Source organism: Emys orbicularis, chromosome 5 (assembly GCF_028017835.1).
Source record: "Emys orbicularis isolate rEmyOrb1 chromosome 5, rEmyOrb1.hap1, whole genome shotgun sequence".
Taxonomy (NCBI): Eukaryota; Metazoa; Chordata; order Testudines; family Emydidae; genus Emys; species Emys orbicularis.
Genome location: NC_088687.1, coordinates 56,065,793 through 56,093,262, shown reverse-complemented (window position 1 = coordinate 56,093,262; position 27,470 = coordinate 56,065,793). Strand labels below are relative to the sequence as shown.

Below are 27,470 nucleotides of genomic sequence, written 5' to 3'. Positions count from 1 at the left end.
TTTTCTCCATGATGCACTTATTTATTTCAAATACAACCAAAACAAACAAAATTAACATTTGTTTTCTGAACAAGGATTATGTCTCAAAAACAAAAGCTTGGTATGATATTGAAGCAGTTCAGTGGTTTAACAGTCCTAAGCAGCAGTGGGAGCTGTTTTGGAACCAATGTATTCTAGGTCTTCCTCAAAACACTAGTCTACCAATAGTACTGAATCCTCCCCCACCCCCGCCACCGGTTGGTCCACAGCTTCCTGGGGGATCATTGTCATCAAATCCATTGGGTCGAAAAGAGCACGAGGCCGAGGCTGCTTGTAGTGCTTGTGTTCGAGCACTAAGTTCTTGCTCCTGAAATTAAAGAATAGAGGCAGTTAAAAACTCCAAAATTGAAACTTATTGCATTTGTATCTAAACTGGTTTTAAAAGCCACTTCAGTAAGAACTAGGTACATAAACTAGGGAAAATAAGAAAACTATAAACCATACAACGGATTCTCTATTAAATTGTTTTACTTTTTTGTTTTCAACTTGCAGCGTGCCAGTATCCAGGGACTATTTCAGAAAGCGAAGCATTACAGAAGGCAAGCAAGGATAAGAGAATCTGGCCCTAAGTAACTAACAAACATGACTGAAGATAAATCTTGGTGAGATTGTCTTCGAGTTTAGAAGTATGGTACGGAGCCTATCTTTTCACAGAACTGCTCATGTTCAAAAGCTAAATGAAACATTTGTTTTAGCGGCAACTGACACCTCTGACACTAAACCATTGCAGGATATTGGAATTGCACTGGCGCAAAAGGCAAAAAACATGGATGATGTATTAGTGTCTATTCATTCAATATGGTTTATCCAAGTTTTTCTGTTGCATGGTAGCTCTGACAGCTCTATGATATTACAAATCTCATGCAGGCTGAGATACTGAATCAGAGTAAGGCTGGATATTGCAAAAAATAAAGAAATAAAATATCTAGGTTCCAGGGAACTTCCTTCTACCCAGCTATTGGGGCCACTAAGCATATCTTGCTAAAGCTGAGGGAATTCAGACAATTTCTTTTGCACGTCACCTAGACCCTTATAGTGCAAGAGCATGGGACAGAGCCAATGATTAAAAAACTCGGATCCCTTGTGTCATACGAGTGTTAGACAGATGCAGTATATGTAATTTCTGTGATGCTAAAAATAGCTTGTGCATGTTTAAGTACTCGTACTGCCAAAAAATGCAGCCTTAAATTTGAAGCTATTTAACTCATTCCCTCATCATTAAACATGCACTGAATGGCCTACTTAATTCAGATTTACTTTGCTTTTGGAATTTGAAGGCAGCCACTTAATATCAGTAGGCAGAGCTTATGCTGGCTATGTCTGAGTGACAACAGTAAATTGTCTCCAGTCACAGGACAAGAATGGAATCCAAAGTTAATGGGAAATATTAAATTCCACATAACTTCTAGCTAAAGTGTTATTGAGAGATACTAAAGGAATGGTTCCAACATGCTCTTGCTAGAGCCTTTGTTTTAATACAATTCAGTTGTAATTGGAGTTTCTCATTATGAGCTGTAAATTTACTATAGATTAGCTATCCATTCAGAAGTAAATGTGCAACTCTAATTTAGATTGCAAAACTTCTAGGCTAGCCATGTGCTCTGCATTATATTATATATGTTTATAACTAAGGATTTTTATTACAGCATTATGGCAGTCAACTAGAAGCATGAAGTTCCTATATAATTTGAGTTTGACATGTATATAATATAGCTGGTAGTTAAACTGCTCCAGCTAGGACAAAGATTCCTCCCTTTTCCCCCCCAAAACCCCCAAAGCATCTGCTAAATGTAAACTGCTTGTGCAAGCAGGTTAACGCTATGCCAAGTGTCGCATTAACTTTAAATCCTTTAGTACATGTACAATGTAAGTTACAGTCATGAGAACCATAAATGACTGACTTTTAAAAATCTCATCCATAACATTGTATTGCAGGTATTTTCCTCCCTTCCCTCTGTGGCTGTGGAGGTAGAGGGGATAAAAAGAAAAGAGAAATTAGTGGTTTGCCATTTACGGTGACCAGATGAGAGAAAGAAAAGATCAGGACACATGGGGGGGAGGGGGGGGGAGGAGGAGTGGGAGGTCTGCCGCCAAAGCAAAAACCAAAACCAAAAACCCAGTGCTGCCGGCGGAGTGAAATATCGGGACAAATTGCGTCCCGACCGATCTTTTAAGGACAAACCTAAATATCGGGATGTCTGGTCACCCTATTGCCATTCCTATGCTACCAGTAAAATTGTGCCTTTACCACTAATGCTCCACCAGTGTATCATCAACAAAGTGTCTCTTTTTCACTGTGGTGTTTCTTGGGAAACACTATTGGCAGCAGCAGAGGTATGATGATCTCCTGCAGGACCATGAAGTGAATTGTGTATAGGGGACTCCCATACCAAACTGGAACCCCAGAACAGTGCACCGATTTTCAATGAAGAGTATAGAAGAGTTACAAGAAAGACTCCCACCAATGATCTTGGGAGATATTGTTTAGCAGCAACTACAACAGGGCAAACTAGGTCCATTCATGTTCATAGCTTAGTTAGTACATCATGTGCTAAAAAACCTTTGGTACTATGTATGTAAGTAACATGTACATACTATAAAATTACCGTTTTATAGAGGCACAAAACAAGTATTTTAACACTTATAGAGTACATCTATTAAAAAAATGCCTTCTAGTGTCGTCAATGCTAAAAATAAAAACAGAAAAGTACTGTGTGGTTTCCAACAAAACACTTCACTATGTCTTGGCAATTTTAAGTGTTTGTTTTCTTCTGTCAGGCAATCTATTGGCACAAAATTCTACATGTAAGAATGTTACAGCTTGAGAATAGAGCTCTATGTTGAGAGAGTCATCAATACATACTCCTCCTGCTTCCAGTGAGATAGACAATACAGAGAAACAAGTCTCATTAATGCAATTGTTCCCAGATTTTAATAATCCATGAGATTTTAGTGAAACATACTCAACTTACTTGCTTTCCTATTTAAAATTAACATATTAACATACTATATCGAGTTAAGTACAAATAACTAACTGCTTTCATTCCTCTTTCAGATAATCAGAAACTAAGTTTCTAAGCAAACCTTTTAATTTTGAAGTAAGATCTCTCTTGCTAACATACTCAAAACATCAACTGGATTGAAATGGACAAGTTTGAACATTCACAGTTTAGAGGATAGTGAAGTGTTATCCTTCAATCCTTCTGTACACTGTCCTCTTGCCTACGCTGCTAAATTCAGTGTATTAGTTTGAGATGGATGGAAACTCAATATTGAAGAACGTGTTTTTGACCTGGAAAGGACATGATCTTGTCCTTAACAGGATACAACTTAATGAAAAAGCACAACTGAATATTGAGAGGTTGGAGTTTGAGTGAAGGATAAAAGAAAAGAGTAAAATAACCTCTAAAAATTTTAAACATATGAAAAGAATACATTTGCTCTTTTTATTCCAAAGGGTAAGTTTCAAAAGAGCCATTAATATGGCTTCCATCTGTACACTACCAACCGTGTGCAAAGCTGATAGTTTACATGCACCAAACTCCATTTGCACACAAACGCTGCTCAAAGTCATCATTTAGGTGATTGTCAAAATATGATTTTCATATACATTCACAATCTAGCCATCAGTTTATAGTAGTAGGTTTACAAAGAGCTTTCAGTGCCTGAAATTCTGTAGCATGGTTCAAAATCCCCACAGAAAGGATGCAACTCCGTATTAAATTAGTTTTTACAGTAACCTGTAGGGTTCTATAAAATGTCAACCCTATTAAATTCTATAGAACTTAATAGCAAAGATCTCATGTTAATTCTGAAACAAAAATGAGTGTAAATGTAATGAAATTATTCAACTGCTAATCATTTTAGCAAGAACATCCAGCTATTGGGTTTATCCCACAATCCTATACTGCCTCTCAAGACCTCTGCAGATAAGAAAACTGCCCTCATCCAGCTGCTCAAACCACCTGCTTCCCCTTCTGCCAAAATTTTATGATGCAGTTGTGTAGACAATACCAAAAAAAATCTATGACATAGCAAAACTGAAAGTGTGGACAATGTCAAAAACCCATGAATTTAATACCAAATGAACAGCAGGCTACGGTACTCAATGTATTCATTTTCATAATTAAAAGCCTCTCTAAAGAAGCTACAACAGAGTTTCCACTCTGTCACACTGGAGTGCCAGAGTTTGGGACCACTGTGCCACAGAATACATAGGACACAGATTAGATAGCTGGAAGTTTTCACTGAGATGGAAACTAAGAGAGCCATAGCAGTCTCACTCCACCATGAGCAGTTTTACTTTCACACGGAAATCTCCAGTTATATAAAAATGTTATGGCTACAATATCTTAAAAGCCTGGAATTTGCAAGTGCTAAGGCCTGAGTTTTACTATATTACATCCTTGCACTTATTGCTGCAGTACTGCTTTGCTCCAGTAAAGGAGAAGTCTGGAGACCTGAGACTTAACTCAGTTGCAGTTTGTTCAGGAATTCTACGTCAACTTCCATAAATAATCTTGTAGAGGTTGTTAAATTATGATCTTACTTGTTGTAAGATATTTTACTTTATATTGTGAACTCTACAGAGCAAGGACAGATTTATTTGGGTCTCTGAAGCATCTAGCACACTTCTGGGCACTCAAAAGAAACAATATTTGTTATCAAACTATATCTGTACTAAAAATTGTAAAATTCATAGTTACATGTCAACAAAAAATCTTGGAACAAAATGTGCTAAGGTAGACTATACCCACATGGTTGGTCTGTTTTGTCGGAGTTAAACTATTGCCTATCCTTAATGTTATAAACCTTAAGAAAGCAAACTGCTTAATTTTGTCATCCTGCTACTGGGGCTGACGGTTGAACTGGATCTAATAGGAAAATACCTGAATGGGAGTGGGCAAAGGCCTTGTCCATCTACTGTGGCTGGTATTTAGTGTTAGGACCCACCTTTGCTTCCATTATTTTATGAAGCTCTATTGGCAACCTGCTATGGTTAAGGGATTTTTTCCCTTTTTTCTGTTGGGTTAGAGAAGTTAGGACACGGAACTATAACTCAAAAGGACCCCGATTGTATTACAGTCAATAAATACTTGCCATTAGCCTCCTACTAATTTTCTTTCTTCCAAATGTAACTGTGTCAGGTATGGCTAGGAACCCAGACTAGAACGGTGGGCCTGTATTTCCAGAAGCTTTTAAAATATGTCTATGCAAGATCAAGATTTCCATTTTACCTACATGTTGTTACTATGCAGATATAACTTACTATTCAGTCAGTACCAATTATGGATTTACCGTCAGTGAGATTTTATTTTCCTTGCTGTTGTGAAACAAATTAAAGGAGAGAGAAAGGTAAACAGATTGATGGAAGAAGGCATGACAATCTTGATTCAAAAGTGTCACAGCTGCCTGAGATATAGTTGGTAAGACATTTAGAAGCTATATTCTACTCCTCTGTGCTTACTGAGCAGACAACAATCAGCATGTAAACAAAGACTGTCAATTTGTGGTAATGCTTTACCACACAAAGTTTTGAAAATAGCAAGCCAAGAATAGGTTACAACATAAACCCACAATTCTCTTCAGCACCTGGAGGTACCATAATACTTTTTCACAGTGAGGGTTAGTTGTACTTTTCTAATTTCAGTTTAGGTTTGATAGGCAGGATTATACTAAAATAATTTAACCCACTGTAAAAAGGGTATAAATAATAAAACCTTACTGTACTATACAAGTAGTCAGTGAACCCCCAAAAAACCAGTGGTTCTGAAATGCTCTAGCATGGACCATATTTACTGGTATCACAAATATTTCCCTAACCTTCCTATGTAATATATTTTTAGCTTCTTTTAATGCAATTTAGCAGGTAGCAATAAAAAGAACCAGCACTTTTTGATCATCCAGTCCTGGATTGATTATCAGTGGTCAAAGGACAGTTTGAGAACCTCTGCCCCAGAAATACAGAACGAGGTTAAAACATGCGAGTTCTTCATATAAAGCATATTTCACATAATGCTGTGCACTGGTAAATTTGATTAAAATTTTACTACTTAATCCATCAGTTGCTAGCATAAGGGTAGCAGGATTTATGAGCTATAAGATTTTGAGATTAATCCCCAGAATGTTTAGAAGTAACCGTTTTAGAAACAGCAAGCAAGTTGATCCACATTTGCCAGTCCTCAGGAGACTGCCACTCTTCACATTAGTTATGTTCTCATCTTACCTGTAAATACAGTTTATTATCTTTTGTAATAGCATCCATAAGCTCTTTCTGCAGAGGAGGGTCTCCGTTCACCCAGAGTCCATTTGCTGAATTGGCATTGAAACCATTACTACAATTCTGTTTTTTGTACAACAGCACATAAGCAGTGTCCTTTGGAAACCTACTGGTAATTTTCTGGACAGACTGAAATGAGGTAAACGTCACTCTGCTGTCATTAAATAGAAACCACTCTTTTGACATCTCATTAGTGTCCAGGTCATTTTCTATAACTGCATGGGAAATCTCCCCTGCCAATAAGCTGCCGTGGGAAGCTAAAGCCATCGTTTTTGATTGATGGCACAGCCCTAAGGAGGGCCCTGAACCAGTGATATTTCTGGCATAAGAATAATAATGCCCACTTTCAGAGGATATACCAGAGTGCACCACAACAGAACTTAATACATAGGGTACCAATTCTGGGCAACACACTTCTTCAGCACCCGAGGGCTTCAGTTTTTTAGCAAGATTTTCTCCAGTGTCAGAGAATTCAACATCCACAGACCAGCCCCTTGATACTACACCTAAAGAGGATGCAGTTCTTTTGACTGGTAATTCCAAAATAAGTGGTAGAGACACATTGTCCAGGATTTTGCGCCTTATATGACACTTTGGATCATATGAAAATCTGAGGAGAGTGAGAATGAGGTATTCAGGTTCCTCCATGATTTGCATAATTTTCTCTGCGTTCTGTAGAGAGGCACATTTTTCACAATAATACTTGTTGTCTCCATTTAGAATCTCAGGTGCCAGAAAATAATTCAGTAAGTCAGTAACTGAGGGAGTATTTTCACTTACTGGCTTCTGAGACACATTCTTACTATCCTGAACTTTGTACAGATCAGAATCTGTAATATTCTCAGAGCTCAACTCAGCAGGAAGAAGGTCTTTCAGAATTCCTTCATTCATAACTGTTTCACAGCCATCACTTACTGCCAGAGATGTATCAAGTGCTGATTCTTCAACAGGATGGGATGCTACAATACTAGTTTGCACCATGCAATCATCTTTCACTTCAGAAGAATGTGTTATGCTTCGCATGTCAACATTTTCCAAGGAAGCGGGAGGACAAAATGCCAGCGATAGATCCGTGAAGGCTTCTTCTTTTTGAGAAGTACTTTTGCAGTTCAAACAGCATATACTGGTCTGTAGTTTCCCTCCAAACATTCTCTCTATCAATGTTCTTTCTTCACCTCCTGTGCAAGGTTCCTCAGTAAACACTTGTGCCTTGTTGGCAGTTTCCTGTGCCAAGGACTCGTCACTCATCATATTCTCAGATGGCTTTGCTGAAGACAAAGCTTTCATGGTTCTCTCTTCTTCATGCAGTCTGGAAAAAAAATCCAACAGATGCATTGTTTCCAAACATATTTCTGAACGTCATTTTATACAGCTCTTAGGAATTTTTCCTCATCTATACTAAACAATGTACCATAGAATAAAAGAAACTTGGCTAGATGTTGCTTAAATTAGGAACATTTTTGTCAATGCCACCAGAAAAGCAAACACATTATGCCCATTACAGAACAACTCTGTATGGAGATAGTTTTGTCTGAGAATTGGAATCTGAAAGTACGTACTCATGTCACCAAATTCTAATCAAAAGACATGCTATTTGTTATTTATTTTAATATACATCATTCTGATTGAATGGCTCTGTACTTCTGATTCAGTAAGAAAGCTAAAAAATGTATTATTTATATAGTGTCATATGGCACACAGCATTTCCATGGCTACAAAGTTGATCCCATTCCCAAGAAACAAAGTTAAAATGAAAATAAGGAGAAAAAAAAAAAGGAGAGACATGGAGGGCCATAGGTGGCCCTTTGGGAACACTGTACTGCATATCTGGAGCAGTTTCCCCACAAAGTGAGAGGCAAGTATCTCTGCTTGATTCAGAGGAGAGATTTGAATCCACAACACCTACCTCTCAGATGAGTAAAATAAATATAAATAAATAAATAAATAAATAATGGAGATATCCTATCTCCCAGAACTGGAAGGGACCTTGAAAGGTCATCGAGTCCAGCCCCCTGCCTTCACTAGCAGGACCAAGTACTGATTTTGCCCCAGATCCCTAAGTGGCCCCCTCAAGGATTGAACTCACAACCCTGGGTTTAGCAGGCCAATGCTCAAACCACTGAGCTATCCCTCCCCCAGTGCTCTATGCACTGTTGATTAAGTTGAGTACTTAATCAACAGTGCATAGAGCTGTTCTCACTCCCTCTTTTTGGCCCAATGAGCATTCAAGTGTCTATACAAAGTGTAAGCTTCAACAGGGAAACAGAGGCCCACCCAAGAATAGCCTTATCCTTGAGGTCAGGGTGCTCACCTGGCAGTGAGGAGATCCAAATTCAAATCCCTGTTCCAGAGTGGGGACTCAAACCTGGATCTCCCACATCCCAGACGAGTGTCTCAACCACTGGTCTCAAGGGGGATGGATGGAAACGTACACGTTTGCTGTCTCTGAAAAACTTTCCCTGGGCCAAAAACTATTAGGCCAAATTCACAAACAGTTGAGAGTCAACCAAAACTGTTTTCTGAAACACACACACACACACACACACACCCCTGTCTGAAAAATTTCACCCACCTCTACTCACAACATCTATGAGGTAGGTAGGTAGGTAGATAGATATCCAGATTTACAATGGATACACTGAGGCACAAAAGTTAAGGGGTACACACATCATGCATCACTTAAATAGCAGAGTCAGGAACAGGACCCAGAAATCTTGACTCCTCATCTTGCAATGTAATCATCAGATGACCACTCAATTAAAATTAAGCATTCTACAAGCCTAAAGATTACCATTAAGTTAATCATTACTGTACCTGTCTAGCAGAAACCTGAGATATTCTGAGCAGTCTTGCTGGGATCTAGGAGTAAACCATGGTGGCCTGGAAGCCTCAAAGAAAATCCGAGGCGCATATGCCTCCCTCTGTCGGCAGTAATAATAAAACAATAAGGCAATATATACAAGTCTTACTAAATAACTTGGCTAAATTGTCTCATCACCTTTCTGACATCTGAACTTCGACTTCTTTTAAAAGAATTGAAGAGTATTTAACATATGGAACACAACATTTCTTTAAAAAGAGAACTAGGGCTGTCAAGCGACTAAAAAAATCAATCGCATGATTAATCACACTGTTAATAATAGAATAACATTTATTTAAAACAGTTTTGGATATTTTCTACATTTTCAAATATATTGATTTCAATTGCAACACAGAATACAAAGTGTACAGTGCTCACTTTATATTTATTTTGATTACAAATATTTGCACTGTAAAAACAAACATTATATTTTTCAATTCACCTCATACAAGTACTGTAGTGCAATCTCTATCATGAAAGTTGAACTTACAAATGTAAAATTATGTACAAAAAAATAACTTCATTCAAAAATAAAATATAAAACTTCAGAGCCTACAAGTCCACTCAGTCCTACTTCTTGTTCAGCAAGTCACTCAGACAAGAAGTTTGTTTACATTTGCAGGAGATAATGCTGCCCGCTTCTTGTTTATAGTATCACCTGAATGTGAGAACAGGCATTCGCATGGCACTGTTGTAGCCGGCGTCGCAAGATATTTATGTGCGAAATGCACTAAAGATTCATATGTTCCTTCATGCTTCAACCACCATTCCCGGGGACATGCGTCCATGCTGATAACGGGTTCTGCTCGACAACCATCCAAAGCAGTGCAAGCTGCTGCATGTTTATTTTCATCATCTGATTCAGATGCCACTAGGGTGACCAGATAGCAAGTGTGAAAAATCGGGACAGGGGTGGGGGGTAATAGGAGTCTATGTAAGAAAAAGCCCCAAATATCGGGAATGTCCCTATAAAATCGGGACATCTGGTCACCCTAGCTGCCACCAGCAGAAGGTTGATTTTCTTTTGTGGTGGTTCGGGTTCTGTAGTTTCCGCATCGGTGTTGCTCTTCTAAGACTTCTGAAAACATGCTCTACACTTCGTCCCTCTGAGATTTTGGAAGGCACTTCAGATTCATAAATTTTGGGTCGAGTGCTGTAGCTATCTTTAGAAATCTCACATTGGTACCTTCTTTGCGTTTTGTGAAATCTGCAGTGAAAGTGTTCTTAAAACGAACAACATGTGCTAGGTCATCATCCGAGACAGCTATAACATGAAATATATGGCAGAATGTGGGTAAAACAGAGTAGCAGACATACAATTCTCCCCCAAGGAGTTCAGTCACAAATTTAATGAACGCATTATATTTTTAACGAGTGTCATCAGCATGGAAGCATGTTCTCTGAAATAGTGGCCGAAGCACAAAGGGGCATACGAATGTTTAGTATAATTGGCATGCAAATACCTTGCAATGCTGTCTACAAAAGCGCAATGTGAACACCTGTTCTCACTTTCAGGGGACATTGTAAATAAGAAGCAGGCAGATCCGTAAATGTAAACAAGCTTGTTTGTCTTAGCAATTGGCTGAACAATAGGTAGGACTGAGTGGACTCGTAGGCTCTAAATTCTACACTGTTTTGTTTTTGAGTGCAGTTATGTAACAAAAAAAATGTGTAAGTTGCACTTACAGGATAAAGAGGTTGCACTACAGCAGTGTTTTTCAAAGTTTGGGTCGCGACCTAGTACTGGGTCGCAGCATGTAAGACACTTGCTCAGCGACCCAGCGGCTCTGGTCAGCACTGCCAACCGGGATGTTCAAAGTCCTGTTGACGGTGTTGCCCGGCTAAGGCAGGCTAGTGCCTACCTGCTCTGACACCACGCTTTCCCCCTGGAAGCAGCCAGCAGGGGGTCCAACTTCTAGGCGGGGGGCCATGGGGCTCTGCGTGCTGCCCCTGCCCCAACTCTGCACTCCCATTAGCTGGTCCCTGGCCAATGGGAGCTGGGAGGGAGGGGGCGGTGCCTGTGGGCAAGAGCCGCGCGGAGCCACTTGCACGCCTCCACCTAGGAGCCAGACTTGCTGCTGACCACTTCTGGAGCGCAGCACGGTCTGTGGTGCCAGGACAGGCAGGAAGCCTGCCTCTGCACCCCGGCTGCACCGCTGACCGGGAGTCACCGGAGGTAAGTCCGCACCCCAATCCCCCACCCCAACCCAGAACCCCTTCCTGCACCCCAAACGTCTCATCCCCAGCCCCACCCCAACACCCTGCCCAGCCCAGAGCCTCCTCCTACACCCCAAACCCCTCATCCCCAGCTCCGTTGGGTTACGGGCATAATTTTCTTCAACTGGGTCCCCAGAAAAAAAAAGTTTGGAAACCACTGCACTACAGTACTTGTATGAGATGAATTGAAAAATACTATTTCTTTAGTTTGCCATTTTTACAGTGCAAATATTTGTAATAAAAAATATAAAGTGAGCACTGTCAACTTTTTATACTGTTGTAAAATCAATATATTTGAAAATGAAAAACAATAAATATTTAATAAATTTCAATTGGTGTTCTATTTTTAACAGTGAGAATAAAACTGCAATTAATCGGTTATTTTTTTTTAGTTAATCACGAGTTAACTGTGATTAAATCGACAGCCCTAAAAAGAACTAATTTTGTATAGTAGGGAAAGAGGCAAATAGTTCATGAATACTGCAGAACTGCCTTTAGTACAAAAATCAAAGTTCAATCATAGGCTTTAGTTGGGAATTGGTCCTGCTTTGAGCAGGGGGTTGGACTAGATGACCTCCTGAGGTCCCTTCCAATCCTGATATTCTATGATTCTATAGGCTCTTTATAGGTCAAAAAAAGTTACAACTAAATATTTAATGTTCTACTGTTTGCACTTTGCATGAAAAAACTATTGAATAAGACTAAAGAGATTATACATCTTAGCCCTATACTTTAAGCTTTTCACCATTAATAAGTTTGCAGTACATTTCATCCATGCTTCAGGACAAAAAGACATGTTCCTCCTTTCTTTTGCTATTTATCTTAATGTGCTTTTTAAATTAAGTTTAACTATATAAGTGGCAGAAAGAATATAGCTATTTTCTTCTCTCATATCTCGTTACCCTATTAGAAAAGTCATTTGCTGTAAAAAAAAAAAAATTTACAAAGTTTCTTTAAATTCTCTTGCAGGTGAATTTTTAAAGAAGATAATCACAAATTTGCATTGCATAGGGCCTTAGATTTTACTTATGCAAGCTACATTACCCAGTTTGAATGTTTAAAATCATTCAGGGTCTATTTTTAGGGTTACAGTTTCTTAAGATACACCTTCTTAAGCCTCATCTCACCTCAAAAAGATTGCCACAATGAAGTTTCCCTGACTGAGGAAAAGAACATATGGGCATCCTTGAGCATATCAATAATATTTGTTCATTTGGTGGCACTGGGTACTAAGAGATAGAGGTAATTTACACTCGTTCTCCTCGCAGGTCTCAGTATCACATCTACACGTCAAGACAAACCCTGATCTCTCCCAGTCCAAGCACCGCCTCTACACCATCAAGCCTTGTCAGTCTTGAGTATTACAGCTAGTCTTAAAAAAAGCAGATGAAGTTGACCAACACATACCTGAGTATGAGCCAAAAACGCAAAGAGATGCTGTAATTTTCTCATTAGTGAATTGCACCCATTTAGATTCAAAGATAATACATGTCTCCTGAAACTGAAGGGACAAAGACAAGAATTTGTTTCCATATTAGAGTTTTAAAAATGATAGCAACAAAGTATCATTCATGCAAGGAGGATGGAATTAATTTGACAAAGAAGGGCAAAATACAGAACACCTGCTTAAATGCTCAGTGGTTGTTTCTCTAAGAATTCTGTTTTTTAAATAGAAAAAGAGAACTCTAGAACAAGAGTTGACCTCTTGCAAAACCGTTTACATTAAAAAAAAAAAAAAAAAAAGGTTTAAGAATGGAGGAGCACACCAAAAGCATTAAAGCAGACAAAGTATTATAGTTAGTCTCAACATTTAATTGAGTACCACAAATAACTTCAACACCGCAGGAGGAAAAAAAAACAAAACAAAACAAAAAAAAACGACTTCTCTTGGGCCTGGAGCTTGAATGCAATATTGCAGCCCTAACTTAATTTTAGATACTGAGGAAACTGATGAGTACCAACTAAACTGCTACTAAACAGGGTACATCACTACAATTTGATACTAACACTTCTCTCAAATGAACATAAAATATGTAATTTAGTTTTATGACCACCAAAATTGTAGGCTGGCAGAACTGTATTTTAACACTCTTTCCTATATGTTCACACTCAGTACACAATTAGCTATTAAATGCAGGGAACTCCTATAAGGTTTTATTAGGCAATATGTAGCACAGGACAGTTTTAATCATTTTGCCTTTCACAAAATGTAATGTGGATTAATTTGTAATAGATACAGTTTACTAAAAGACCGATGGAATACTAAGGACTAAAAGGTTTACACTTACTCTGTGGCCATAAAAAGTGCCTGAATAACACTGTTCATATAACATGTATTTCCTAGGTTAACTAGACCCGTTTTCCCAGTTTCAGATTTTCCAGACAGTCTAGACAAACAAGATGGCAACGAACTGGATTGAGAAGTCCAGGCACTTTGATTGAGAATCAACTTAATCTTGTCTTCACTGGGTTTGGGCAATTCCTACAAGAGAGAAACATATTTAAACACCATTGGCAGTATGTTTCTTTGTTTTTACAACACACACTTCATCCAGCAACAGTCTTCTATATATTCCCCTTTCCTGCCATTTTGCATTCCCCCCCTCCGGCTCTGGTCACCTGGTAGCCTAGAAGACGTCATGCAGTTTCCTTTGAAACTACTGACAATACAATTGTTTGGCCAGTCATCAAAGGCTCATACTGAGCTCAACATGAACTCCTCCTGAAGGAGCATTCTGTCAACTCTAATGATACTGCAGACCCATAGCTTTGGAGGTCACCTTTGATCTGTATGCTCCTGCTCTCTCTTTGCCACCAAAAATTGCCTCTTAAGTGTCATGTTAATAGCATAACAGAACATGCTCTGTTCTGCCAAGTTAGAATCCCAGACTCAAATGAATGAAACTAAAAAACACTCAAGTGTAAGACTGTGGATTTTTTCATCTCAAAATAGGAAGGAATATGTCCATACATACATATTTATTAATTGCAGAGGTGTCAACACAAATTATATCTGAAAGTAGTTATTACCAACATACTTAAATACATCATTTGTATTATACACTTTACATCAAAAACATGAAAACATACAGAATTTTAAGTGAAGACCACATAACAATGATCTACCCACAGAAGCATCCAAATCGAAGTGTCTTAGACAAGTGTCCAAGGTATTTTGCCTTTTTTTTTTTTGTTAGCTAGAGATTAGTCAGCATACACTCCTCCCTTTTCCTACAATTAACCTCAAAAGGTGAGACAGACACTGCCCTCATATCAGCAAAGAAACCCACTTGCCAATGAGGAACTTCCTCTCCTTGCACACTCATTCTTCCTCCATATTAAGTAGTTCCCTTTTTCTTCAGCCAACAGTCACTGCTTCCCTGACCTCTTTAGGGCCTACTTAGTATTTCAACTCAATTCCCCATATTCGAGACACAATGCCCTGTTTAATCGCATTCTGTATCTTCCTGTGGACACTAGCAGATTGCAATGCTTCTTTTCAGTACCATGAGCAACCCAGGTTGAGTAACTGGGTTAAACTGGATCACAACAATGGCATTTCATCTGGTGGGCAACACAAAAAAACCCTACTTGGGCATGTTTGTGCCCCTCAGGGGAAAAATAAATAAATAAATAAATAAATAAAATCTGCCAGCAGTATGTTTCACCATCTAACATACCAGAAGTGAATACAAACTGAGGCATGACTATGAAAGAGTGAAGTCTAAAGTAAAATAGCACAGTTCATATAAAAGAAAATAAATGAATTATAGTCAAAGGGAAACTAACCCCCAGGGTCCAGAGACAGGGCAATACAAATGAGAATTTAAAAAGTTATCATGGCTTGCATATTTTAATTACTCTAGTCTCTTCAGCCTCCAGATGAACATGCTTCACCCTCCCCCAACACCTCATCCCACTAAGCCCTTTCAGCCAATCTTAATAGCAAAAAATGCTCAAATTAAACTCTGGAGATCCCATTTGATAATTTAAAGTTGTGTAATCTGTTGATTTAGAGCCACTTTGCTGACTTTGGTTTAAATTTAAGTCACTGTTTCTGTAAAGAAAAGTTTGAGAATGGCATGGAGATGGCACACTCAGCTCTTTGCGCAGTGTTGCTGAACTTAAACACCTTAACAATAACTGGGAATAGTACTAAGTGAGCTCTGGAGGCAGAGCAGTTTCTCGTTCCCACCTGGAGGATAATTCAATTAAACATGCAACATCAACACAGGGGGAAAGTGTTTGCACATACGAAAGGGAAAGGATTCAATGGAATCATAGCCTCAACCTAGATTTCCTTCTAATAAAATAAATTAGAAATAGGCATATCTAATTGGTGTTTCTTATCCCCTGTGAGTACAGGATGCAGTCCCCATAAGAGAAGACATATCAGATACCTGATTTAAAAAACAAAAACCACTAAAACCCCAATCCATTCTGTCTTGAAGGGCAACTGTCTCTGTGTGCTGGAGATGGGGTTGTATTAGAGGTATAATAAATAGCAGCATTGGAGATTTGAGACTCCCAGTTTTGTAGCTCTTCCATATGAGCTTGCAATGAGATGCTCAACACTGACATTGGAACAAGAGTGTAGAGGTGGTTAAGTGAACCAGAAGGAATTAAATAAGCAGATAAAGATTTTCAAAAATAGGAGTTAAACTTCAGGTTAATTTTTAACACCTGTGTCTTAATTACTTCATATCTTATGGCCATTTTTATTTAAAACAATTATTAGCACACAATGCTCAAGATAGAATTTTCCCTGTACACACACATCTGCAGGTCATATACTAATACAGGGGTCAGCAACCTTTCAGAAGTGGTGTGCCGAGTCTTCATTTATTCACTCTAATTTAAGGTTTCGCGTGCCAGTAATACATCTTAACGTTTTTAGAAGGTCTCTTTCTATAGGTCTATAATATATAACTAAACTATTGTTGTATGTAAAGTAAATAAGGTTTTAAAAATGTTTAAGAAGCTTCATTTAAAATTAAATTAAAATGTAGAGCCCCCCGGATCGGTGGCCAGGACCCGGGCAGTGTGAGTGCCACTGAAAAATCAGCTCGCGTGCTGTCTTTGGCACGCATGCCATAGGTTGCCTACCCCTGTACTAATAATTACTTTCATCTTTACTAGTGCTCTACAATCAATACTTAACTATTAGATGAAAGGTTTCATATCTCAGAGAAAGCATTCCCATTACGATACCTTAATAGCTTCCAGAATAGGTTCATAGAGTTCTGGAAATCCCGAATAATGATACATCATACAGTGTATCAACTCAGTCAGCTGCACTAAGAAAGCTGCACTGGAAGGCAAGCCATTGTTTTTAAAGGAGTGAACCAAGTTGACCACATGTGGAACAAGCTACACAAACAAAAAAAGAAAGAAAAGAAAACGAGTTACAACAATTGCAGCTCCTATTTTGGATCTTCAAGAAAAGAACTTTTACTATTCAATACATTAGATCGGGGTCAGCAACCTTTCAGAAGTGGTGTGCCGAGTCTTCATTTATTCACGCTAATTCAGTGGTTCCCAAACTTCAATAACCTGTGAACCCCTTTCACTAAAATGTCAAGTCTTGTGAACCCCCTCCTAAAAATGAATATTTCCAGGGATTTTCTCCTTTACCTGAGTATAAATTATAAAAGCAGTGATCTTGGAAATATAAAATTTGTTTTATGACATGTTTATTACACACTATTTATTATTTATCATTACAGTATTTTTATTACATTATGAAAACGGCAAGATCTCACTTTCGTAGCTTGTATCAATTTGAATAAGTCTGTTATAAGACAAGACTCCTATGTTTCATCAAGGAGTATCAGATGTGAAAGAATGAAGGTATTTAAGAAGCCAACTCAAAGAGTTCCTCCTACACAAGCATTCAGGTCTTGAGCAGTCCAGGCAAACAATGCACGTTACAACAAAGCTTAAACTTGTTCTTCATAATAATTTTTAAAACAGTACTAGCTGCCTATTTAATTTTAAAAACAGCAAGAAATATCCACCTCCCTTTCCATTTCTTATAAGGACTCTTGAAGTTTAAATCTCCTCAGTGTGATAAATATGCTTGCTTTGATCTGCTTAGCTCTTGGAAGTCCAGGGGCTCCGGGCTGCTGGCCCCAGGCTGTCCGGGGTCCCTAGGGACAGCTCTTTCTGCCATTAGGGAATTCCCACCCACCCCCAAGAACCCCCTGTAACATTTCGCAAACCCCCAGGGGTTCACAAACCCCAGTTTGGGAACCACTGCTCTAATTTAAGGTTTCACGTGCCAGTAATACATCTTAACGTTTTTAGAAGGTCTCTTTCTATAAGTCTATACTATATAACTAAACTATTGTTGTATGTAAAGTAAATAAGGTTTTTAAAATGTTTAAGAAGCTTCATTTAAAATTAAATTAAAATGTAGAGCCCCCCCGGACCAGTGGCCAGGACCTGGGCAGTGTGAGTGCCACTGAAAAATCAGCTTGCATGCCGCCTTTGGCACTCGTGCCATAGGTTGCCTACCCCTGCATTAGATAGCTGGAAAATATTCATCAGAAAAAATACACACTATTCTATCCCAGCCCACCCAACATTTTAAAACAGTATTGTTATTCTTCAGTCTCCTCTTACGCACATTTGTTTCAAGTTTTGAAGCTTTAAAAGCGGGCATTCTGGAGCATCTCCACATTTTAGGTAATCATTTTAGCAATAAAAAAAGATAAATCTTTAAGCTATATTTTAAAATGTTATTTTTTGAATGATGAATACTGTATCTATGATCTTAAAGGTATTATTTTTTTACATGGTCATTCTTATTCAGTTTTCCACCTATATGTATCCTACATCTCAATCATTTTAGTAATGGGAGTTTTTACTACTTTTTAAGTCTGGGGCTGCTTCCATGGTTAGTCAAGGATGATACAACTGGAAGTAAAGTCTGGACTTTCTCCCCCCCCCCCCCCCCTTCCTTCATCATCATTGTTTACCAATCACTGGAGTCCAAATTCTGCCCGAAGTTTCATCAGTCATACCAGTTAAGAAAAAAGTGACAAAAGAGTAGCTAAGAACAGAGTTTGGCCTGCAGATTCTTTATGCACATGGCAGTAAAAACCTTACATGAATCACAGATTGAGTTTTCAGGGCCGGAAGTTATAAAACCTGACGACTTGTGAACAGAATAAATTTTGTCCAGAAGCACTGAAATAAACATGAAACCCTAATCACCAATTTTACAGTCATTTCCACTTAGAACCACACCATAAATATTATATGTGGCCCACTTTAACAAAACAACTGAAGAGACTCACAATTTAATAACTTACCAAGTGAAAAGCCTCTGGAGAATGCTGAAAACTAAGCAACATGTGAGAAAGGACAGCCAGAGCACCAGGCCTCACAAGCGGAAACCAAAGTCGATTAAAAACCTTAAATAAAACAAGTCAGACATTTACTTGAGCAAGTCTAAAAAAAATGAAGACTTAAAATAAGCAGAAATAGCTTCCAGGTTTACAAAGAATATTTTGAATAAGACAGGTTTGCTATGCTACAACCAACATCTACAAGAGACAGTTATACTCTACTACACTGGGTATAAAGGCATAATATATTGTGGCACAAGGCACGCTCTGCAGCTGCACAGAAATTAAACAAATCCCCATCACAGCATTATTATCCCACATACCAGTTCTATCTTAAGTAGAGTAACATCGATGAGAATAGTGAATTTCTGGACTGCAGCTAGTCCTTTCAGCAACGCAATCACCCATGTCTCCACATGCTGAGCCAGGGGCCAGGACAGCCAGTCTATCATTCTGAATGGTGAAGCAAAAGGACAAAAACACATTAAGGATATTTCAACTGTTTTTCTGATCTCAGGTATTCTACATACATTTATATTACTTATTTAATCACACAAGTTACACAAGGGTCTAAATGAAGCAAGTTGGGGCGGGGGTTGCGGGTTAAAAAAAGACAAGATCAACTCCCTATTTAGCTACATAAGGAACTATGCATTGTTAAAATATGCACATTAAATTGTAAATTTGACATCTAATTATGAACATAGTTTTTGCAAAAAAAATAAAAATAAATAAATTAAAAAAAAATTCCTGTTAGCATAATGATCTCAGTCAGTTTGTGGTTGAAGTTCACTTTGAGAGAAAAGAAAGCAAACTGATTATACTGGGGGAATCATTCTCTTCCAACTTAATACTGAGGCTACATCTACACTTATGGTGGCACACAGAGTTCAGGCACTATACATATAGCTACATGCTGCAATGGAAAAGAAGGCTGTGCCATATTTGCCACTGTAGTGGGTAGCTTCATACTGCAGGGAAAGGTCCCGCGGGGGAAGGGGGGGAAGTAGCAGGATATTACACTGCTAAAAATGGCAATGTAGACATGGGAGACACAGCTTGGGCACACAGAGAGCCCAAGTAGAGTATATACCCTGGGGGTTTTGGTGTGTAGGACACTCCACGCGTCAAAGCTCACTCTCTACACTGCTGTTTATACTCACGCTAGCTGGGCGTGCAGTGTCAGTACTCTACATACTGCCACAAGTGTAGATGTACCCTAAAACCACACCCGAATTGCACCCATGTTGAATTAAGATTCTAAATTAATAGGTAGCCCTTGTGACCTCATGTGCTTCTGAATTACAGGAAACCAGACTCCCTCGAAGTAGGGAAAGAATGGGAAAATTGAGGATGGCTGCACACTTTACCACAGAAAACAGTGTTCGTTGCAGCCTTACGTCAGCTATATGCTGCCTGTGTGCTAATAGGTCTTACCAGGTGCAGTCACATAAACAGTGGAGAGAAGATGTGCAAAGGAGTTTGGCAGCATCTGGGTAGTGTGATAAAGATTAATGGAGTAATGAAAAAGTAGGGAAGTAATGTGTTTTTCTAAATCAAGATCTTTTCTAAAGGAACTGTGAATTGATTATTTTCACTGGAAAGTAAGGATACAAAACATGGTGAGGACAGCTACATTGATTAAAATAACTATGGTCTAGGATCATTACAATGCACTGCCTCCTGAAAGATTAAAATTCAGGTTTTATACTCTGAGAAACCTTACTCTATGGTCCCTAAAAGGAAAATACATTTTTCTATTGCTCTTGAGCACCCATCCGTCTGACCAGATGGAAGATCACTGAAACATTGGGGGGGGGGGGGGGGGGGGGAGAGAGGAGGTTGGGGTGGAAAGAGCAGAGGGGAATGTTAAAGGCACACTTCCTCACTTCTCTCCTAAGTTTTTTCTTGGATGGGTGACTACTCCTTGTAATATGGATTTGGCCCCCTAATGAAAAGCAATTTTGCTATTGTAATCATTCACTGTCAACGAGCAGGTTAACTTCATAGGCTTCCTCTGTATTAGATCTACATTTGACAACATATTCCAAACCAGTCAGAATGTATTTTACATAGGGTGCTGCACAGTGGTTAAGGCTTTACGCTACCCCTGCTCTAGATACTATGAGCTTTCAAACACTAACAAAGAAACAAATCAAGTATGGTTCAAAATGTAATTTTAATATTTAACAGATATTTTCCCAGTTTGCAAACCGAACACTGCAGAGTTGTTAGTGCACATGAGCATGGAGTCATACAGCAAAGCAATAATTTTAGAATAGATATCACATACTTTCAACAACAGTACACCCAGTGAAGTAGTACTTTTTACAACAGAGGACCAAACACACACCTGTCAAGAATAGTCTAGCCAATATTTAGTCCTGCCATGCATGCAGGGGACTGGATTAGATGACCCCTTGAGGTCCCTTCCAGTCCTACTATTTTATGATTCTATATTAGATCAGCTGTAATAAACTAAAACTAGATCCTGCACTATAATTGTAGAACAAAAAATGAATGTCAAATTATAGCAGACCTTAAACACCACCACCTACCATTTAATTTATAAGCCATTTCCAAGGGTTTACACAGTAATAATAAAAAGTCAAATTTGGCTGAAGTTTAGTGTCCAAGGCGTCAGAAGTTACTTCAGATACTTTAACACCTGGAAACTGGCTGCAGCACACACCGTATGCTGTTCATAAAGTTTATAAACATGCACTGAAAGGGCAAAGTATATGCTCTTAAGCACTACAGATAAAAAGGATGATTTAAGCATATATTGCCCAGCTCTTGATTTCCCTCTTTTCCCTGGAGGGCTTGCTATCTGTGGGGAACAGAAATGACAGAGCCGGACACCTGAGCTTCAGCTCTCCCAGCCTGCAGTTGAGAAGACAGACAATACTGAGGTTATGTATTTGTATGGTGTCCAACTTACTACCTACACCTTACTCTACAGCACTCTAAGGGCTTGTCTACACTAGAAATGCTACAGCAGCAAAGAATTCTTTCATTGACCTAGCACTATCTATGCTAGGAGTTAGGTTGAATTAATTACGTCACTTGGGGTGGATTTTTAAACACCCCGGAGTGATGTAGTTAAACTGACCTAATTTTCTAGTATAGACCAGACTTAAGTTTTCTTTAAAATAAAAAACTCCATCAGCATTACCACATTAATGATATTGCTCATCAATAAATATAGTTCAGAGCGGTCTCTATATATTCACATTTTCTTGTGACAGGCTTCCTCCATGCTACTGAAATAAAAAAGCCTCCTTGAAAGTAGGCAGTGCAGACTTGCCCTAGTAGGCTCCCAGGCAAATGTCAAAGCTGAGGCCTGGTAGACGAAGACAGATGTTAGGACCAATTTTAAGCTATTTAACCTGTTCTGTTGTTAAGGTTCGCACCCCCACCCACCTGAGGAGATAGATGCCAGGAGAGGATAGGTATGTCTGGTATCAAAAACAAAGATGATGTAATGTTACTCTTCCTCCGACCAAGATGAGTGAGCCTCAGCAGCCCCTCAGTGGATCTGGTATCTCATTTTCAAGACCTTAAGGATCTGGTCTTGCTTTTAAGATGAACAGATCTCCCCCCACAAATACACTCTGCTTCAGAGGAGAAATCCTTCAATCCAGTTCTATGCCTCCATTGTGAACCCAGAAGGCTTCAGCCAAGAATAACACTGTCCATGCAGGGGGTCATAAGTATCATAGCATGCACAGAAAGCAGATTTGGACACCATATTTCCCTCTGCAACAGTACCATTCACAATTTTTTTTATTCACACCAGGCTGACAGCATAAAAACAGAGGCATTCAGCCCCAAAACTGGTACCAAACCATCACTGCTTAGAAGTTGGCGACAAGTCCCCATAGTAGCAGAATCCTGCAAAATTCAACTTTTTCCACATCCTTTCCCACAGGGAAGGTATTGTCATGTTTAGAGCCCTTGACCTTCTCTGTAGCCAAGGATCCATAGGTGGGGAGGTTAAAACAGTGCTAGACCCCTTGCTGAGGTACTGGATACAGGCACTCAGCCTTCTTTGAGCACACTGGAGCTGATGCTGGGAGCAGCTACATGTCCTGGGATAGGTCTAGTAATCCTCAACAGGAGAGTAATTTCCCCTTTATTCTTGATTTCTATGGCATCAAAGAAGCAATGACACTTCTCCTACATTACTAATCTCCAGCTCTAAAGATTCTGCCATGTGTCCCAAACATTCACAGAACTCTACATTATCTGGTGGTGATAAAAATGAGGCAGCAACCACTGTCTTTAGATGCTGAGGACTTTCCAATAGCATTCTGATATTCAGGAGAAGATTTCTCTAGATCAGTCACTACACCTCTTCCCCCTTTAAAGTCAGAGAAGCTATCAAATGCTGGCTAAAGGTGTGGAAGAGGAAGAGAAGCCAGTGCTGGTTGGGGGTAACAAGGGAGACGAACAGAAGGGAGAAAGGAGACTATAGAAAAAGAAGCAGCAGAAGGGGGACGGAGGAGCAGGCTTAGAAGTTCTCTTGACAAAGTGTCTAGATATACAGCTAATCACCTAAAGGAATTAACTTAGGCAGCCCTTTAACAGCATGAACATTTGGTACTTTAAGAGAGTACTCGTGCAACCCTGACAGATACTGCTTCTTAGTTTACCAGAGCTCAGTAGTGCCTATACCACAAGTAGAAATATACAAAGACAATTCTCAAAGTATTACTACACCATCACATTGTGTTCAAACATTGCTCAAACAACAGGTGATCCTAACAGATGTAATACCTAGGCATAATATGCAATCTCCTAGCACATTGTTGGCAAACTATTAGTGCTCCTAAAGAAGCTTTTTATTTTAACTCTGAATTTCCTAGCTTTCAGTTTTAGATTGGACACATTCTTTTTATTTGAAAGTTACTTGCTTTTACAAGCACAGCAGAAGTGCAGTCAGGTTCTTTTAAAAACTGGAAATCAGCACACTGGCTCCCAAGAAGTAGAGTAAAAATTTAATGTGTATGTGTATATATCTCACATGAAATCTAAGTACCCAAACTAAAGTAAATCAATCTCTGAAACCTAATTTCTTCATACTGAAGAAGCCAATTAAGCCATATTAATCAGATTCCTCTAAATAGCACTCAATTGAATTTATGGTTAAAGATATAGCCAAACCAGAAGGACTGAAAATAATTAAAATGAAGATAAGTATCAAATTCAAGTGTTTTCAGAAAAACAGCACTTCACATTAGTTCTCTCATAGCTAAAATACGAAGTATTTTAGACATGCCCATAATTCAGTGTCTTTCTAGTCTATTCACCCTCAATAACAAGAGCTGCCGGGTTAGACCTTGTGAAAGAACACATTCAGAGGACTATTTTCTTACAAGAGCTAAAGAAGCCCTTCTCTAGTACTGGCAGTTTTCTAGATCAGCATTTACATTTCTTTAACTACTAACCAAGTCTGCAATTCAGTAACATGGCATGTTGACATTTATAGTCCTGAGGATCCCCAATGCTTAAACTAGTGACAAGAAACCTGGTGGGCAAATGATTCATTACATCCTTCCTTCTTTCCTACCTCCATTGCTACAGTACCCAGTCAACTCCAGCTGCACAGTATTTGGAGACTTGAAGAAGATGAAGCCAGGAGCAGCCCACTTCAAATCCTCATGAATTTTCAACAGGATATCACAGTGGAAGTCATTAACTCATCCGCCAAACTGTCTGTCCTCCTCAAAAGAGGACAGGATACAGATGGGAATGGGAAAGAGAAAGCAGCAATGCATCTAAAAGAAGCTGAATCCATGAAAATGAGGCCTATGCCCTGTGAGGTTTACAGGTTTAGCTTCTTTCCCCCAAATCTAAAAGGAGCACAGCAAACTTCCTCTCATAATTTCCAGCTGACATTTTACCCTCCTCTTGATTTTGCCATGGCGAAGTATGATCAGGCCACATTAGTGAATAAGGCAACAACATTTCACTGAAAACTTGATGGTGACATATCTGTGGCATTAGAACTACAAATTCATTTAAAGTTCCAGGTAGTGCAACATAAGATTCTTAGATTTTCAGTTTCGATTTTTATGGAATTTAAGTGGCAAATAACTTTACAAAAGGCATGAATTAGAAAAAGGCTTATCCCCCTTTCCAATGAGAAACAGTACCTGCAAAGAGCTTGAGTCATACTTGCATCTTTTACATTTGGATCTGTGGTAAGGCTCCTGATGAGTACTGTAATCATCTGTAATGGGATATGCTGCACAAGGCTTGCCAGTGCAACAGAAGGCTCAAATGAAGTATCTATAATAGTTGAACATGACATCTTGTAAGAAACAAAAACACAGACACAGCTATCTTTTACTCCTATCCTAGATAAGTGTTTCTGTAAACTGTTAAAATTGCTGCCATGCCCTGCACAAGTTATTTCAGCATGTACCAAGATAAAAATCAAATTGAAACTAACATTTGAGTGGAGAAAACACTGACCCTGTGAGAATATTTATTCATTTGCCTGACAGATATGTGCAGGAAAATGACATGTTCCTCAACACATCATTAAAGGCCTAATTTATTTTGACAGGCTAAGACAACTGAATCGTGCTCTTTAATCCAAGAATAAGCCACAGAACTAGTTTAAATGAGGATTTGTTGCACCGGGTGTTAATAGTTAAGAGTCAGGTTTAGCTGGTACTCTGCAATATGTTGTATCACCACTTCTCTGGTGGCCACACCAGTTTCTGCAGAAAAAAACAGACTCTTAAAATATCCAGGTTCTAGAACTTTCAATTGCAAACACAACCTCTGCATGTGAGCCAATATGCAAGCTCATTAAAAAAGTACTGCATTAAGTTTATAGATTTTAAGGACAGAGGAGACCATTATGATCATCTAGTTTCATCTCCTGCATAACACAAGTCATTGAACTTCACCCACTAATATATGGCTTTATGTATGTGTGTATGTATAATACTTTGTGTGTCAAGCTTTCTGATGAGCATTCGCACAATGCTTTGAACAGCTTTATGATCTTAGCTATCAGAAACCTTCAGCTAAACTGGGATTGAAGGCATATCTTGAGACGAGTATTAACACTTTCCATCCTAAACTGACCTGTGAGAGGTAACAGATTGTTAAAAGTTAAGTCACTTTGCTGAAAAACAGGTTACAATTAACTTTTACCCATAGTATAAAACAAAACCACAATACACCAAGCCATATTGATCATAGTAATGTTACATTTCTAAGAGGGTGTATGTGTGCTAGGGAAAAGGAGTTTCCTTTTAAAATTTTGGGCAGAGGATAAGCACAAACTTTTTACATCAGAGGCTGTCATCTGGATACGAGAGGGTGAGTGTGAGCTCAGCCTCAGTAAGTGACCAAATCCCAAACACAGGCACATGTGAGCACATCATTGTTTCTCCACATTCATTCTACTGGTCACTTCATAAGAGATCCTCTTGTTTCACCCCACCTTTGCTATGACCACCCGCCCTACAGACTCCATTATTCTAGGGCAGACCACTTTATATGGGCAATCTCTTCGTTTTAATAAGTGGGTCCATTACTGTGGTATCCAGCGTTGCCAACTCATGATTTTGTCATGAGTCATGATAATTATTATTTTCCTTAAAGCCCCAGCTCCTGGAGTCAAGAAGATGTGTGATGATTTCTGCCTTCATTCTTAAAGAAAAAGTAAGTTTTTAGTCCTTGCTGCTGTGGAGAAAGCTTCAAAATGTGACCCCAGTACACCCTAAAGGCTCAAAAAGCAAAAGGCAAATAACAAGAACACCAAATCTATTATTTTTACATAATCTCATGATTTTAAAGCCACTCGTGATTTTTGGTGAGCCTGACTCATGATTACTGAACATTGAGGGCTGGCAATACCCGGTATCTGAGGCCTGCCATGGCAGCACCAGGCAAAACCCAGCCTCCCTATGGTGCCAGCACTGGGCAAACAGATTGTGTGTTGGGGCTTGCAATACCCATTCCAGTTTCGTGCTGTGCCCATTCCCCAATCCTCCCCCACAGCTCAGCTCTCACCTGTGGAGGAGATGACAGCGAAGAGCTCCTGCAGGGAGGGCAACAGGGTGTCGGGCTCGGCCTTCCAGATGCTGCGCAGGAGGCCGCTGACCTGGGTGACCTGGGAAACATAGAGGCGCAGCTCGGGCTCCCGGCTGCCCTGGCTCTGGAAGTGGGCCATGCTACGCACCAGCTGTTGGCAGAAGGCGAGCGAGAGCTTCCTGCCGCGGGGCAGGCACTGCGGGAAGTCGCCCAGCAGCTGGCACAGGCGGGCGCAGAGTGGGGGCGCGGGCCGCTCACACACCACCCGCAGCGCCTCTACCTGCAGCAGCGCGAAGAGCTCCAGCACCGAGGGGCAGCTGATGATGAGGCGCAGCCCAGCCTGGACGTAGTCCAGGATGGCGGGGTCGCGGCTGCCCAGCCCCCCGTAGCCGCGCTGCAGCAGCCCCAGCACCAGGCCGCGGTTGAAGAAGGCCTCGAACTCGTCGCGGTGGAAGCGGGCGTAGGCCTCCAGCACCTGCCGCCCCACCTGCCGCTGGAAGGGGTCGGGCCCCTGCAGGATGAGCCGGGTGCTGAGCGCGAACATGGCCCGGCACTGGGCCTGGCTCAACGGCGTCTCCGCCGACTCCACCACCCGCCGCACGATCACCCGCTTCACCGGCAGCGGGTGCGACGAGCTCACCAGCCCCTCCAGGATCTTGTCCAT

At 39.8% G+C, this 27,470-nt stretch overlaps 1 protein-coding gene across 1 annotated transcript; it reads right to left on the bottom strand.

Moving 5' to 3' along the window:
• USP38 (ubiquitin specific peptidase 38) lies at nucleotides 1-27,470 on the bottom strand. Its single transcript, XM_065404659.1, has 10 exons — nucleotides 26,786-27,470; nucleotides 24,907-25,042; nucleotides 19,072-19,201; nucleotides 18,713-18,814; nucleotides 16,608-16,766; nucleotides 13,685-13,878; nucleotides 12,804-12,897; nucleotides 9,134-9,240; nucleotides 6,266-7,628; nucleotides 1-346 (listed from the first exon to the last, which is right to left on the bottom strand). The coding sequence occupies exons 1-10, from the start codon at nucleotides 27,468-27,470 to the stop codon at nucleotides 185-187; spliced, it is 3,132 nt and encodes a 1,043-aa protein (XP_065260731.1). The 3' UTR covers nucleotides 1-184.

Excerpts from the sequence above, each read along its gene's own strand:
- USP38 (XM_065404659.1), bottom strand. The coding sequence starts at position 27,470 with ATGGACAAGATCCTGGAGGGGCTGGTGAGCTCGTCGCACCCGCTGCCG. Across the intron at positions 16,767-18,712 it reads CTCCAGAGGCTTTTCACTTG|CTTGTTCCACATGTGGTCAA; the intron begins GTAAGTTATTAA and ends TTGTTTGTGTAG. Across the intron at positions 347-6,265 it reads ATAATAAACTGTATTTACAG|GAGCAAGAACTTAGTGCTCG; the intron begins GTAAGATGAGAA and ends CTTTAATTTCAG.